This window comes from Schistocerca piceifrons, chromosome 8 (assembly GCF_021461385.2).
Source record: "Schistocerca piceifrons isolate TAMUIC-IGC-003096 chromosome 8, iqSchPice1.1, whole genome shotgun sequence".
Classification (NCBI taxonomy): domain Eukaryota; kingdom Metazoa; phylum Arthropoda; class Insecta; order Orthoptera; family Acrididae; genus Schistocerca; species Schistocerca piceifrons.
The window spans coordinates 14788937-14806590 of NC_060145.1; the positions used below are offsets into that span (position 1 = coordinate 14788937).

At 41.8% G+C, this 17654-nt stretch overlaps 1 protein-coding gene across 1 annotated transcript in view; it reads left to right on the forward strand.

The window, feature by feature from the left end:
* LOC124711171 (restriction of telomere capping protein 5) overlaps nucleotides 1-17654 on the forward strand; it is a 69569-nt gene that overhangs the window by 34207 nt on the left and 17708 nt on the right. The window contains exon 9 of the mRNA XM_047241095.1: nucleotides 15201-15384. Within this exon, the coding sequence (XP_047097051.1) occupies nucleotides 15201-15384 (184 nt within the window). The remainder of the gene's footprint in view (nucleotides 1-15200; nucleotides 15385-17654) is intronic.

Consider the following 17654-nt stretch of genomic DNA (forward strand, 5'->3'; position numbering starts at 1 on the left):
GATATACACAGGAATATGCACTTACAATTAAGTGTAGAATTGTTATAATGTGAATATGGCCTTGTACATACGAGTCAGTTGTAGGAATCGACCACCAGACTGAGATTCTTCAGAAAAACCCGTCAGAAGTGTTATCCACACATGGAGAAGGTAACGTACAGAACCGTCTTTTGACTGATACTCTTCAGTCTGCGATCTTTACCAGATAGGACTGATAGAGGAAGTGGAGTGGATTCTAAGAGCAGGAGCATCTTTTGTCACAGATTTGTTTAGTAAATGATAAGCATCAGAGAGATGGTCATTAAACTTCAGTGACAGAGATTACGAGAGAGCTGTTATGCTCACAATGTGGTTTACTATTAAAATCGTTAGAGAATAAGTTTCTATGAGTGTGACCGCCACTACATTGCTTCCTCCTACATACATTTCATGAAGAGACAGTGAAGGTAAAATTACAGGCATTAGAACTCAAATGCTCGCTTACCAAGAGTCATTCTTCCCACGCACCATTTTCAATTGGAAGAGGAACAGGAAGAGCTGACGGTGGTATATAATGTTTCCTGTGGCACACAATGTAAGATGGCTTGTCCAGTATAAATGTAGATGTAGGCAAGTGGTTTATAAAATATTGTTGCGTGAGCCACTTTCACATCCCATACTTTTCAGTGTGTGTGTGTGTGTGTGTGTGTGTGTGTGTGTGTGTGTGTGTGTGTGCTCTCCTATAGCTTCCATTTCATGATTATGCGTTTCACACTTCCACTGTGCAATTTTTTTTCTTAAATGGTGTTGTACATTTCAGTAGCTTGAAAAGTTTTATTTTGCAGTCTAATAGGAATGTGATGCCATAATTGACATTCATCTATAAATCTTTTCTCCTGTGCACTGTCAGTTGCTAATACACTAGACTTTCGCTAATCTGGCCCTCAGTAGTCCGGCCTCTCGGTAATCCGGCGCACATCCAAAAAAAACGTGCACAATTTTATATAATGTATTTAAAATTATAGCTTTCTTTACAGTTCGGAATCATGCATTCTAAAAGGAAACATGTTACGCTAAACCTCAAGCAGAAACTCGAAGTTTTAGATAACTTAAATCACGGTTCTTCGCAGAAAGCCATTGCTGCTGAGTTCAGTGTTGGACGAGCAACTATTTATGACATCAAAAAGAAAGATGATGCTATTTGACATTACTCACCACAAATGGATAGTGAGTGGGGAAAACGGAAGGTTATGCGAAAGAATGAAAATGAAGAATTGTACATAGCTGTTTATAGATGGTTCATACAACAACGCAGTAAAGGAATTCCAGTTAGTGTCCCAATTATAAAGGAAATAGCAGCTGCATTTAACAAAGAACTTGGCGATAGTAACTTGTTTGCAGCGAGCGAAGGTTGGCTATCAAACTGGAAAAAATGACATGGCATTCGGCAGCTGACAGTCACTGGGGAAAGTCACTCAGCTAACAATAAAGATGCTGATGAGTTTGTAAGCAAGATACCGAAGATAATGGAGGAAGAAGATTTAATTGCTGATGCCTTGTATTATGCTGATGAAACAGGACTCTTTTACAAGGTGCTTCCTTCAAAAACATTAGCTGCCAAGAACAAGAAGGAATCTCATGCTTACAAGCAACAGAAACTGCGTGTAACATTAATGGCGTGTTGTAATGCAAATGGGAGACACAAACTACCGCTTATGGTGATTGGAAAATCCCGAGGACCACGCTGTTTTCGACACACGGACGTAATTACTCTACCTGTGCAGTATTGCGCTCAGAAGAAAGCATGGATGGACAGACAAATATTCTCTTGGTGGTTCCATGAAACATATGTACCAGCAGTGAGAAAAGAGCTAAAGAAGAAAAAGCTTCAACTGAAAGCTATCCTTATAATTGACAATGCTCCCAGTCATTCTTCAGATGTTTCTCTAAAGTCTGATGGCATACAAGCACTCTCTCTCCCACCCAGTGTGACGGCCCTAATTCAGCCCATGGACCAGGGAGTTTTGGAATCAATTGAACGTCATTATCGACATTTACTTCTCGTCTTCTTGCTGAACAAAAGTGAAAATTACTCTTTCGAGACTATGTTGAAGGCGTGGAAAGCAATTAACATATGTGATGTTGTTTTCCAAGCAGCTGAAGCCTGGGATAAAGTGCAGTGCACTACCATAATGAAGAGCTGGAGAAAATTGTGGCCGTCCATTGGTGCCGAGTTGGATCCGGTAGTGAGTGACACCGATGAGCCAGTCAATTCAGAATTATCAATTACTTTGTGCACTGATATGTTCCACAACCTTCTAGGAGGAGAAGAAATTGATGATGATAATGTTACTGAGTGGCTGAATGAGGAAAATTGTGATACGGATCAAACTTTTTAACAGATGAAGAAATAATCAAAAGCGTGCAAGAAAGTGATGAAGAAGAGGACACATGAGGAGAGAGCATGAAGATTTCTCACACTGCTGGTGCTGAAGCTGCCGAGGTCTTCCTGAAGTACGTTACGCAACAAGCAGATACATGCAGTACCGATGTAATGCTTGTAAAATGGTTGCGTGATAAAGCATGCCACCGTCCCGTATCATCATTGCAACACTTAAAAATTAGCACCATGTTTCATAGTGAGTGATAAGACTGTGTAATTATGTACAGTACAAACTCAGAGGCTAAGATTTCTTTGAAAATTAATGTATTTTTGGATTTAATAAAATATATCCTCCATGTTTTAAAATTGTATCCTTCAGTTTAATAAAGTACAGTACACTATATCCCCTAAGTTTTCAAAATAAATTTCAGACAGTCAATAATCTGGCACTTCTGCTAATCCGGCACCCGCATGTGCCAGGAATGGCGGAATTAGAGTCTAGTTTACTCATAGGGCCAGTTGTATAAAGTATTTGATCTTAGATTGACACAGAAATTGACCTCAGGTCAAGCTTAACTTGGAAATCTACATTGTGTAAATACACTACATGATCAAAAGTACCCCGACACCTGGCTGAAAATGACTTAAAACTTCATGGCGCCCTCCATTGGTAATGCTGGAATGCAAGATGGTGTTGGCCCATGCCCTTCATGACAGCTTCCACTCTCACAGGCATACGTTCAATCAGGTGCTGGAAGGTTTCTTGGGGAATGGCAGCCCATTCTTCATGGAGTGCTGCACTAAGGAGAGGTATCAATGTTGGTCAGTGAGGCCTCGCACGAAATTGGTGTTACAAAACCTCCCAAAGGTGTTCAGTAGGATTCAGGTCAGAACTCTGTGCAGGCCAGTCCATTACAGGGATGTTATTGTCGTGTAACCACTCCACCACAGGCTGTGCATTATGAGCAGGTGCTCCATCGTGTTGAAAGATGCAGTCGCCATCCCCGAATTGCTCTTCAACAGTGGGATGCAAGAAGGTGCTTAAAACCTTAATTTAGACCTGTGCTGTGATAGTGTCACACAAAATAACAAGGGGTGCAAGCCCCCTCCACAAAAAACATGACCACACCATAGCACCACTGCCTCTGAATTATACTGTTGGCACAACATACGCTGGCAGATGATGTTCACCGGGCATTCGCCATACCCACACCCTGCCATCAGATTGCCGTATTGTGTACAAGAATTCGTCACTCCACACAACAGTTTAATCTCCAATTTTTACGTTCCTTACCCCAGGTGAGGCGTCGTTTAGCATTTACCGGCATGATGTGTGATTTATGAGCTGCCTCTTTACAATGAAAGCCAAGTTTTCTCACCTGGCTAACTGTCATAGTACTTCTAGTGTATCCTGATGCAGTTCGGAGTTCCTGTGTGGTGGTCTGCTTATTACACATTATGACTCTCTTCAACTGTCGGCATTCTGTCAGTCGAGAGACTTGACGGGTAGGCCTGTTGTACACTTTTGTGCTGTACGTGTCCCTTCATGTTTCCACTTCACTATTACATCAGAAACAGTGGACCTAGGGATGTTTAGGAGTGTGGAAATCTTGTGTACAGACTGACCACATTCAAAGTCAGTGAGTGCTGCGGAGCACCCCCTTTTGCACTCTCACAATGTCTAATGACTACTGAGGTCACTGATATGGAGTACCTGGCAGTAGGTGGCAGCACAGTGCACCTAATTTGAAAAATGTATGTTTTTGGGGGTGTCCGGATACTTTTGACCACACAGTGTAGTAATCCTAGCTTGTGTCAGCATGAAGTACGATCATCTTTGACTGTCAAAAATTCATGGATAAAAACCAGGTTCAAATGTAATCATCAGTTGCATTTTATAGTGACATTACAGAACAGTGCTTCAGTCTTGCACAAATGGAGATTGAAATAATAAAAATGCTGTTGTTGGCACTTACATATGTGATTACACCACTACACATTGCTGAATCTGGAAATACATTTTTCGATCTGTAAAGTTAGTTTAAGGAAATCATTTGTTATGTGTGTAATGAATGCAGATAATAATTGTTCTCATAACAATACTTTGAGACGTCTCGCAATTTTATAGACATTCAGTGGCACAGTAAGAAAGTAAAATTTTAAGTATTTGCCATGAAAAGTATGTAGATTTTGAAGCAGCCAATAATGATTGAACGTCTCTTAAATGTGCTCTCTCAGCTCGAGTAGCAGCAACTACACAATGCATGCATGTGTGTTAAAAAAAGGCGTGCATAAACTGTTGTAAGTCGGATGCACTTTGATGAATGAAACGCAAGTAAGTTCTTTAGCAACATGTTTCAGAGGATGATTGCATTATTGTTTTGGTAGCGTGCAGTACAGAGGTCACCACGTTTGAACCTTCACCAGTTATTTGATTTTTTTCCCTCCATTTGATACTACTTTCTCTATTGTACTGATAATAAAGATGACTATAACGATACTCTGTTTTTAAGTCATACTATACTTTCGTTTTCTGAATGTTTGGGACCCCTGGGGCTCACTGTTTATTTGTGAGTTTGTTCGTGGCACCCAAGGGCACCTGAGCTGTTGCACCCCATTCTTTTTCCTTGGGTTGCATTTACTTCCATGTGCTCCTCCATTCCCAATCTTGCTCCTTCCACACAGTCCCCTCCTTCCCCTCTCTCTGTGTTCTTACTTATGTCAGTCTGGCTACCCATGTGGTTTCCTGTATTCCTTACAGTTTTGTTCTCCTTGCCTTCTATCTTTCATCCTTTCTTTTTGGCATTTTTGGTCACTCTTTGGGTTTTGACATTCACTTCTAAGTTTTCTCTCTGTAGTGTGAGCCATTTGGGGAAGAGCACCCTCCCTGGCATCTACAACATGGATTCCTCTCCCACTTCCTTGCCTGCTGTAGCCCCCCTCTGCCTTGGTAGGTCACCAACATGTGTAGCCACTCCATGTGGTGTGGCTGTTACGTACCCACCTGGCTGAGCCCCTTGACGGCACAAGGATCACACTTCTGATACCTAAGCTGTTGCCTCCCTATGTATGCCAAGGAGTGGTTGCTCATTGTTTTGGAACACTGGAACTCCCAGCAACAGCCACCAGGCCAGACAACACTTGGTATGGCTGGGGGCAGGCATGGGAAGAGCCTCTGATCAGAGTGGATAGTATCAGGGTAGATGCTATGTGTGTGAAACATAGCGAGCTCCAAAAATCTGGCTGTTCTTGTATGGCCATATCTTTGGTTGATAATGGATAACTGAATGCTGCTGCTTATGACCCTGCCCCTTCCCTTCCCTTCCCTTCCCTTCCCTTCCCTTGCTACACCCTCGGAGGAGGGCCAGGTTCGTCAGCTTGAGGTGATGTACTTTCCACGCTACCTGGTCTGTACTAGGACAGGCAGGGACACATTCGCCACCACGAAGCAATTATTTTTTTGTGGAAAATACGGAAGACAAGTTTGCTGAAGTGGAGTCTCTCAGTAAGATGTGGCCGGGTTCCCTGTTGATGATCAAAACTACTTCTGTTGCTCTTTATGCTTGTGATCATCTTGGCAATGTCCCGGTGCCCATTATACGTCACCAGTCTTTGAATGTGGTCCAGAGAGTCATTTTTCATGGGGACATTAGCCTTCAGACAGATGAGGAACTCTGAACCAATGTGGAACAATGGGGTGTTCATTTTGTCTGTTGTGTGCAGGAAGGTCATAAGGACAGTTGCACAGATGCTGGCGCCTTTATTCTAGCTTTCGAGGGAGATAACCTTGCACAGGAGGTCAAAGTTATGTATTATCGGTGTGATGTGAAGCCACATATCCTGCCACCCATGAGGTGGTTTAGGTGCTTGCGCTTCAGGCACATCTTCCCGACATACAGCGGACCCTCTATATGGTGGCTGGGGACACCCATTCCATGTGGGGAGCCCCTGTGTTCCGGCACCGATGTGTGTCACCTGTCGCGACCATCTCTCTCCACACTTAGCAGATTGCCCACCTTAGAAGAAAAGAAAGAAGGTAAAAGGGTAATAATCCCTGGATTGTTTATCTTCCATTGAGGCTGATGGGAAATTCGACTGACTTCATCCTAAGTCGATGACTTCTGCTTCTACCTCTGTTATGTCCTTTCCCCCTGCCCCTCTCCTGCAGTTCCCACACCCTTACCCCCTTGTGCCACTCCCCTTCCCCAGCTGAAGAAGGCATTTTCTCCCTCACATTGGAGAGAAAGTATTCTGGTTCCTATCCTTAAGCCTGGCAGGGATCCGTCACCCCTTGATAGTTACCAGCCAGTCAGCATGGCCAGTAACCCCAGCAGGTTACTAGAACAGATAGTGGCTCATCAGCTCAGTCCCCGAATCTTGGGACCATTTATCTCCTTACCAGTCCAGCTTTCGGGATGGACGGTTTCCGATTGATCATCTGCTTCAACTGGAAACTGCAGTTTGGCGCCGGCCGAAGTGGCCGTGCGGTTAAAGGCGCTGCAGTCTGGAACCGCAAAACCGCTACGGTCGCAGGTTCAAATCCTGCCTCTGGCATGGATGTTTGTGATGTCCTTAGGTTAGTTAGGTTTAACTAGTTCTAAGTTCTAGGGGACTAATGACCTCAGCAGTTGAGTCCGATAGTGCTCAGAGCCATTTGAACCATTTGCAGTTTGCCAGGCCTTTTTTAAGTGCTGTCATCTTGTCACAGTTTTCTTTGATCCTCATAAGGCCTACAGCACAGCTTGGTGCCATCACATCCTCCTTACGCTCCATGAATCGGGGCTTCAGGGCCCCATTCTGATTTTTATTCACCTGTTCCTACTGGTCATTCAGTGTCTGGGTTGGTACTGTTCTCAGCTCTCCGCCGTCTCAGGGGAATGGCATTCCACAGGACTCTATATTAAATTTCCTTCTTTTCCTAATTTCTATTAATGGAACTGTAGCCTCTGCCAGACTGTTGATCACCCCTGCTATGTATGTGGTTTGTTTCTGAATGTGGGATAGCTCCCACTCTGTGGCATCTGGAGGACGACAACTTCAGGGTGCCAACCAGCCTGCTTGCATGTGGACACACTTGAACGGTTTTCAGTTCTCTCCCCTTCGTTCAATGGTGGTGCGTTTCTGTCGCTGTGCTGTGGTCCATCTCAATCTGGAGCTCTACCTTGACATTCAACACTTGACCATTGTCCTCCTGTTCCATTTCTTGGATCTTCTATTTGACCGTCATCTGAAAGTTGACTGTTTTCATTTACTCAATGTTCATCACTTCCTTGCCCACACCTCTTGGGGTGCAGATTGTTTGACCTTTCTCTGCTTGTACCAGGCATTAGTTGTGTGTCATCTGGGCTATGGTTGTAGAGTTTATGGATCAGCTGCCCCTTCCACATTGCTCCCCCTTGGACCTTGTTCATCATCCGTTTATCCACTGTTCCTTTATGCACTAGCCTTGTCGATAGTCTTCTGGTTGGTGCTGGAATCCCTCCTCTTCAGATTCGGCAGTCTCAGCTCCTTGTTTCCTATGCCATCGCTGTCTGCTCTTTCCCTGCTCTCCCCTCCTATTCTATCCGTTTTGCTGCTTCGGGCTGTCACCCACCTGCTGCCCACCCTCTGGTGAATTTACTGGTTGGGCTCTGCCTTGCTACTCTGTGCTGTGACTTCAGTCTCTGCTCATTGCCCTCTTCCCCACTCACCCGACCACTCTCCCTTGGTTAGTTCTTTGGCCCCAAATTTGGATGGATCGTTTCTAGAGTCCGAAAGACTCCATCATGCCGGTGGTGTTCTGTTGTTTGTTCAGAATGCTCTTATGTAAATTTCAGGATGCTGCTGTTCTCCCTCCCATGGCTGTAAATCCACTGATCATGTGGGATATGCCTATATGCCTTATGTTGGCATGGAAAACCATGTCTCACCTGCCACGTGTGCTGTGCGGTGTTTATTGCAGTATTGATGGCCATCTATCGGGTCCTCTGCTTCTTTAAACAGTCCTCCCTCACCTAAGTTTTGGTATGTAATGCACTCAGTGAGTGGCCTTAAGGCTATCGCTCGGGTTTACCCCACCATCCTTTAGTGTCTACCCTCTGTGACCACCTCGCTTATCTCGGTGATGCTGCTTGTTCGGTTGATTTCCTTTGGGTTCTTGGTCATGTAGGTATCATGGATCATAAACTTGCTGATCATCTGTCTGGAGGGGCGGTCACCTACCCCTCCGTTCCCATGACTTCCCCAGGGGCTGATTGGCGATCATGAGCTGACTCTCGGGAGGCTACCACTCTTGTCTAATAAACTTCTCACTATCAAGGGGACTACCACCATGTGTCATTCTTCCCTCTGTGTCTTCTGATGGGAATCTAACATCCTCTACCATCTTTGTATAGGCCATGCTAGGTTGACCCATGGTTTTTTTCTCTGCAGTGAGCTTTCCCCCCCCCCCTCCCCTCCCCTCCCCTCCCCTCCCCTCCCCTCCCCTCCCCTCCCCTCCCCTCCCCTCCCCTCCCCTCCCCTGTTATAGTTTGGCTCCACTCACAGTGATCCTTATTTTGCTGGAGTGCCTCTGCCTTTTAGCCCTTTGCACTAAATATGCCCTCCCACCTTCCTTGTCTCGTGTGTTAGCGAACGATGCTCTCATGGTTACGCCTGCCCTTGGTTTCGTTCTTGAAAGTGGTTTGTCCTCACAGGTACAAGTCCTTCAGTTTTCCTCTGGAATTTGAGTCCCTCAGTTAGCATAGATGTTGGTTACGGAGGCCTTGACCTCGTCTCCATACAGGCCAGGTTGTCTCTGCATTTTCCGTACGTATTGTTTGGTCTGTTAGGCTGTTTTGTTTCTCCTTTGCTTGTGTCTTCTTCCCCTGGTGGTGTTGCCATTGTATTATGATAATGATATTATATGCTGTGGGTGTTGGGATGGGTCAGTGGCAGTGCTGGTACCCCATGGCACATAGCATTTCTGGGGCAGCCCCTGCTCTCCCTGTTTCCACCCATCCCGTTCCTGTTTTCCTCTTCCTGCTGCTCTGCCATCCCTTTCTTCTCTTTGTTTGCATGTTATTCCTTCCCCTTGGCTGGGCTATGCTGTTTGTGTAGTTCCTCCCTTGATTCATGACGTCCAGATCATGGGACCGATGAATTCGCTATTTGGTCCCTTCCCCCCCAAATCCTCACAACCACTGAACATTGTGGGCCACCAAGATGGGCAGCAGCATTCTGTGTTCTTAAGCGATGCGAATTATATTGTTCCTTTTATTTAAGCTTGTGGTCTAGTGGCTGGTGTTGCTGCTTCTGGACCACAGAGTCCCAGGTTCGATTCCCAGCCAGGTTGAGGATTTTCTCTGCCTGGGGACTGGGTGTTTATGTTGTCTTCATCATTTCATCATCATCATCATTCATGAAAGTGGGTAAAATTGGACTGTGTAAAGATTGGGACTTTGTATGGGTGCTGATGACCGCACAGTTGAGCACCCCTCACACCAATACACTGTTGAGCGCCCATAACACCATATCCATCCATCACACCAATAATCATCATCATTTTATTTACTGACATCTGAGTATTCTAATGTCTGTGATGACAAAAAAGGATGAACCAATTTTTGGAAATGAGAAATCATTTAAGCTGATGTTTCTCTTGGCCAAAAATATTGTGCAGCAGTTAATCTAAGGTTGAGAGCACAGAACGTCAAGACAGTATCTGCTGAAACCGAGCAAAAGAAACCAGCCACTGGCTCCAGTGTGAATGGTACATTTAAAGTTAAGGTATTACTGATGTATAATTCCATTGGGAAAAATGTGCACCACGACCGTATCGTCAGTATATTTCAGATAAATGGCAGCATCGGTCGTAAATACTGAAATGCTTAATTTTACACATTGATTTTGGTCACTGTGTGACCATTGTCAGTGCAAATTATTCGAACTTTTTAGGCCCATACCATAACAGCATAACATTTTCTATGAAGTGTAACATGTACTGTGATGATTACTTCCTACACATATCTTCACTTTTACTGCATACAATAATTTTTAAATTTACAGAAGAGTCTACCTTGTAACCTTAGCAGTTGCCGATCCAACTGCTAAGGTTACAAGATAATTTTCACTGAAGATTATCACACAGCGACCAAAATCAATTTGTAAAATAAAGGATTTCAGTGTTGATGACTGATGCTGCCATTTATCCAAAATATATCAATGAAGATATTATGCTACAGGATGCTTGCAAATGGTGGTTGGCAATTTGTTTAAAACAGATGTAACAACAGCTTGCGGAGCCGTGCACACGTATCAGCCTATGTTGCCTCACTGAAGGAAGAATTCATCGAAACGCCTAGGAAAGAGTATATGTGTTTATTTATTAGATGGGGAGAAGTTAAAAGATTTCTCCTTTTACAGTTTTATTTTTCTCCATCTGTGTAGCATGAATCTTCAGTTATAAATATCATGTATCCACGATATACAGTTAATGTCTGCATTTGAAGCACAATAATTGTGTCAATAGCCGATTTGTAGCAGTGTTGCCAAACATGTTTTGCGCTGACGTAGATCAGTGGTGAACCTCCCTCGCTGGATCCAAGTTTACTGTTATACAGTTGAGTGGAGAGCTGAATAGAGTTCAGTTTCTGAAGTAACATCAAAATAGATCTCCAGTCAGTGATGTTTATACAGTAGGCCCATAATGTGATTACATACAAAGCCAGCAGTCTTTTTTTCAGTCTCAAATGTGACATTATGGTAGTTGCGAACAAAATATTACTGTGTGTTGGTACTAATTTACTTACTGTCTACCTAATGCCTCCTCTCTGTAAAACTGTAGACAATATGAGGAATCTCCACCTCTTCCTGTCTGCAGCTGTGGCTACGTTGTTGTCTGTTGATCTCTAAACTTGTGACATTTTGACATTCTCTGCACAAATTATGTTTATGCAGTGTGGATATTTTTTAACACCACAAGAGTACTAAATTAATTACAGACAAATCCAGTCATCCTATTTGCATATATATAGGCCTCACTTTTTATTTTTTAATTTTTTTCCCCCACATTCGTATCATACAGCGCCAGTTTCAGTATACATGTACACAATTACCTTGTGGGTTGAAATTAATACCATTACAAGTTATGGCAGTTACTTGTAAACCATCAAAGACTTAAGAAGAAAACAGCAAAAAACATATTCCTTGTTTGCAAATGTAGTTGCTGTTCTTGATAAAAGAAACCACGGCACTGCTGCTTTTCAACGGCACATGTACGTATTTGAACACTACGTTCCCCTACATTATTTACTGAAAAGTGCTGTTGAGAATATCAAAACAGACTAGTGTGTGGTCTGCATTTCCTATTTGGGAATATATATATAACAATTTTTGCATTGGAGCTGGATCATGTACCAACAGAAACATATGTAACAATTTTCGCAAGTTTGAGGCAGTTTTTTCACAATTGTAGTTCTACAACAAACGGATACATTATTTTGTTGCATAAATTGCCAAAGTTAACCAAATAAAACTTCAAATTCCATTGTTTTACATGCTATTTAACATCCATCAATTTAAGTTATTTCAGTTGTAGTGGCATATCCACATTTTCTGTTTTGACCAACAAAATCAAGTTATATCTTTTTCCACGTCTAGGTATTTGCTCCTGACAAACATGTTTTTCATGTGAATGAAATTTGTTCAGCTTTCCACTTTCCATGCTCCTTTGCATAATGCATAGCTGATAACGGGCTCAGTTGTATGTAAATTGAAGATGGAGGGAGGAAAGAAAAGGGGTTACTGATGTCAGTTGCATTGGGACATTACTCGGAATCAGCGGCGACAAGTGAAACTGTGTGCCAGACCGGGATTCGAACTTGAGATCCCCTGGTTAATAGGCAGGTGCGTTAACCACTTTTAATTGTTTCATCTAGATGGGCAATAGACCCACCTTCTCCAGTGCAGATTCACAAGTACGTCCGACCTGAAAGAATCTCAGAGTAGCGAGCATGGAGGAAATTGGCAGGGGCTGTGGATAAGTGATGCTTGGTGGCAGTGTGGGTCAGCTGAGAGGCCTTCCAAGGTAGTCTTCGCAGTTGCAAGAAGCACTGTGTCCCAGATGCTGCAGTGGTTAATGCAATGATCAGTAATCCCTTCCCTTCCCTTCCCTTCCCCCCTTCCCCTACAATTTACATGTAATGTATCACAGCTTCACAGCTGCAGATTCCCTGTGGTGTCTGTTCTTTCATACATGTCAGAAAGGACAGAAACCACACATTCATGTAGCTGCTCAGTTATGTAGGGTTGCCATCAATTTGGTGCCTGCACCAAAAATGTAGTAGTAGTAGTAGTAGTAGTAGTAGTAGTAGTAGTTCGTGATTTGAGATAAATTTAGCAGTGTGGCCCATACTGGAGGTTTATTAGTGTGGCCCATACTGGAGGTTTATTTTTTACAATTATCTTGTGTCAAAAGATCAGGTGTGGACTATTTTGTGCAAATGTAGTAATTGACTCATTGTAGCTGTATGTAGCTATACTGATGTACTGGAGACATTCAAAACGTTGTTGTTGTTACTCTAGAGCAGTCTTATTCACTTGTATTTCTCTGTTTTCTGAATTTTATCTGTCTGTCTGTATTTTCCTAGTTGCCAGAGATCTTGGATTCGGCTTTTCATGTTCTTATTGTTGAGTATCAGCATCCAAAGGTCAGCATTACAGAATAGTTAACTCTATAGGTATTTATCTTATCGTGTTAGAGCTGTCTCTTTTGTTAAACATGTTCATTGATTTTAACAAACAGGCAGGTGGCAGCTCTGATTCTTTACTAATTTCATCTTTTATCCTCCCATTTTAACAGGTGCTCAAACCTAAGTATTTGAATTTGGCTATCTTATCTATAGGTTTAATAAAATAACTTTGACAGGTGACAGTGCCAGAGCTCGGCATTGCCGGATCACTTGTCACTGCATGCAAAACAAAACTTTTCTTTTTAGTGTCCATATAACAAAAAGTTTTCGAACATTGTCAGGAAAATTTAGATTACACTACACATACACAGTAAAATATTTACATTATTTCATAACATACGGATCAGACACATGTCTGTACACATTATTTTTCAAAAGGGCACTAAAAGTAGATTCCTCTATAGTGTAACACAATTTAGCTTATATTTATAATAGTACAGTACACACAATACAGTGTATAATTTCATTCTTTCATACCACTGACAGACCGGAGACATTGTCTGTATACTCTGTTTTCCAAGATGTCACTACAACTTAAAGTCCTCTATAGAGTAACAACACTTCTCTATTAATAATTGCTTCAGTCTACTCTTTAGCATATTTAGATTTACTTTCTTGAGTTCACCGGGTGGTGCATTGTAGAAAATTGCTCCCATTCTGTGTGGGCTGTGGTCCGTTGCATTTTTATTGGTCACACAATTCTGTGAAAATTTTCCCCCCCCTGTGTATCATAGTTGTGTACATTACTGTTTCTCATATTAAATTCAGGATTTTGTTTCACGAACATGACTGTCTGCAGTATATACATGGAGTACACCGTAAGAATTTTATATTTTCTAAAGATGTCTCTACAAGGCTCTCTCTTCTTTACCTTGGCTACCATTCTTACTGCATTTTTTTGTAATCTAAAAAGTCTATCTATATGAACTGCTGATGCCCCACCCCATATGTCAATACCATACTGAAGGTGCGGATGAATTAACCCAAAATATATTTGCCCTAAAGTATCATGGTCCAAGAAGACCGAGACCCGTTTCAGTAGATACATATTTCTACTGATTTTCTTGCAAATATTACCTACATGGTCTTTCCATCATAAGTGTTCATCAACAATGATGCCCAAAAATTTATGTGAATTTGCATATGCAAGACCCAATGGGGATGTAAATACAGTATCAGTTATGGCAGCATCATAACTGTGGATGAACTTCATTATTACCATTTTGTCTTTATTTACAAGAAACTTGTTTGCTGTAAGGTATGCGGACAGAGTATTGAAACTGATCTCGGTACTGTTAGCTGCAGACTGCATATCACTGCCACAGCTGATGAAGGATATGTCATCAGCATAGCTTACAACCATGCAATTTTGGGGTTCAAATAAATTATTTACATATACAAGGAACAGAAAAAGCCCTAGTATGCTTCCTTGAGGCACACCACATTGAAGTGTCCTGAAGTTTGATTTGGTCGTTAGGAGCTGTTCATTATTTTGGTAAGTTAACTTTACACACTGTTTCCTGTCTTTCAAATAGGAGGGAAGTAGTTTCAATGCTAGTCCTCTCAACCTGTACTCTTCTAGCTTACACAGAAGAATTGTATGATTCTGTGTCCTATCAAGTTGTTTTCCTCTTCATTATAGGAACATTCAACTCTGAAGGAGCTTACAATTAACACCCCAAAATTCTGAGCAGATACAGGCAGTGCACATCGTCATTATGTATGATCTCTTGAATTTCTGCTGCTTTAGTTTCCAAATAATACAAATACAGATAACATTTGGTATCTTTCAGTTTCATGTTAACTGATTCTTCTATTGCTTCTTTGTAGAAAAACGTAACAACTTGAAAGTACTATATTGCATGTGTTCTGCATGATTGATCCCGTAGAAAATATGTGACTGAACGTTTCATTTGTCATTCAGTTTCATTCGATATAAACTAGGTATCAATCTTAAATGATGATATAATTTTTCTAGACTCTCTTATTTTTGATTATACTTTTAGCCTCAAGTTATTTTAAAAGAACCAATGGTACTAAATGTTTTATGAACTTGACTGATTAATTTTATTTTTCTTGAAGAATGAGTGATAAACCTTATAACATACTTAATTTTGATGTTGTTGCAGAGGGTCCCAAACTTCTGTACCTGAACACCTCAATACGGGGCTACCCAGTAGCACTGCGAGCAGGGCAGGATCCCCGGAAACCCAGCCTCGAGGTTGATATAGATTTCTCTGTTGTCAAATTTTGTGACATCCCATATAGCCTCCTTGATGTTGAGGTGTGGGGCTGTGGACCTCAGCAATCTAGGTAAGCTATTACTGCTAGTTGAGTATATGATTTTTTTAAAATTTTATTTATTTATTTATTTTTTTTCTAGGGGAGGGGAAGGGGGGGTCAAATTATGAAAATTATAAGCATAAAATTAGTGCCAAGTTTCCAGCTATGTAGCCTAATGTACAGTACCAACCACTGAAAATGTTTTTATTGACAGGTCTAAGAAACAAAATCATATTACGAAACTAATAGTGGCATCTGAGATTCTGGCACACATTTCTGAATGTTAAGTGTTGATGCTTATCATGACTTGGAACTTGTTTCAAGGCATGTTGCAGAGTATTGAAGAAAGTCATAGAGACTTTCAAACAAAATTTGCGAGAAGAGGCCAGTGAAATGAGAACAACAAAATAAAGACTTCTTGGTGTACGCAGAAAAGGGGAGTGGGGATTATTAGAACCATATGTGAAATAGCAAATAGTTTTGAGAGTAAATGATACCCTGATAACAGATGTTTGTAGTGTGACAAAGCTCTTTAACAAACAGTTTACATCTGTAATGGAGAAGATGGGGTTGTCAGACTCAGTGGCTGCAGCTCTGAAATTGGAGTCTAACCTTTCCAAGTAATTTCAGTAACACGGATATGAGCCTCCCTACACGAGAAGTTATGTTTACCGTAAAATATTTAAAATAAAATTTCGTAGTTATTGTGAAATATCAACAGAGGTGTTTGAAGTGTGTTCTTGTTAGTTTAACAACTTCCTAAATTATCTTTGTAACCAGTCATGTATTACTTCAATAAGTCTTCGAATATCTGAGGTATGCTGAAGTTAACCTGCTGAATAAGAAAAGGGATGAAGAAATATGGGACATATGCAGAATGTAAGTGCCTGCATTCAGAGAGAGTAAAATACTGGATGTGTGCATGTGATACTAGAAAGAATGTGCGAGGCGATAATGTGAAGTGGTTTGTGTTGGGATCACAGTTGTTATTATACAGCACTGCGAGAAAGTGGATGCACTAACATTATCTTACACCAGCTGCAAGCTACAGGAAGCTGTTTGAGTTACGTATGCATGGGAGCCTAATCCTCTAAGAGACCCACTGTCAACCAGAGTGCGTGTAGTGTCACCATGGTGACTGACCGTTGCTGGTGACACCAGACATAACGGAAAATGTTCAGCAAGCAGTCTCGCAGAATGTGAGGTTCACTTTTTTTGGGTGAACTACCCCAGAATTAACTGTTGCACAAATTGTCACCTCATTGTTTGGTTTTCATCAAAAGAGTGAAAGGTTGCTGCCAAGGCCAACAAAAGATGAACTCAAAACTAAGCATCTGGCTGCAGCTGTCATTCTTCTAGCAGTATGAAGAGTTTCTCGTCCATATTGTCATCAGGAATAAAATGTGGATGTTGCCTGTCCTGCTAGAAACAAGGTTGCATTGGGAACAAAGTAGCTCACTTGTGGAGACCAAATTCAGCTGGACAATATCTGTCAGAAGTCATATGTACTACCTTTTGCAATCAACATAAGTGCCCTTATCACGTTTTTATTGTGAGGGGTGTCTGTAAATGCTGACTGGTATTGCCAGGCATTGCTAAAACCGCAAAAGTCGATGTATGTAGATGTAGATCCAGAATGAGGAACGTGGAATGCTGAGTGGAGGCTTCATGATTTTGCAATGCAGTGCACTACCTCGAGCATCCCACACCACACGGAATTGGTTACTTCAGTTAGGATGGAAACTCTTAACCATCCGCTTGGCAGTCCTGACATCAACCCAAGTGACTTCGGGCCTTTTAAGGAGTTCCTGACAGGAAAACATTCCCACAATGACATTGAAGTACAGACAGTTTTCTTTCATGGCTATCAGACTTAATTTTTGAATAAGATTTCTGCCATCAAACTTCCCTCCAGTTCCACTTTTGCCAACATTCTCAGGAACTATAGAAAATGATAATAAATAAGTAACTTCCTAAGTCTTTCATTGCAGTGAATATTTTCAAACTCGACATTTCGATTTCGCGGGTGTTCCATTATTGAGAATGTTATTTACAAACACAGGTTAATGTTTGCAATTCATTAGAAAATATATGCTGCATGGCAAGGAGTGTGAAATACCCACAAGGAGAGGAGGAAATGAAATGATACTTCACAGGTTGAGGGTATGTGAAGTCAAATCAGTGATTATAAGATATTCATAGAGAATGTGGCAGCATGAGCTCACTTATTAGTATCATGTTTTGCTACCTCTGGTCTAGATGCTGGCACTGTTCAGTTGGGAAGGGTCTCATAAAGCCAT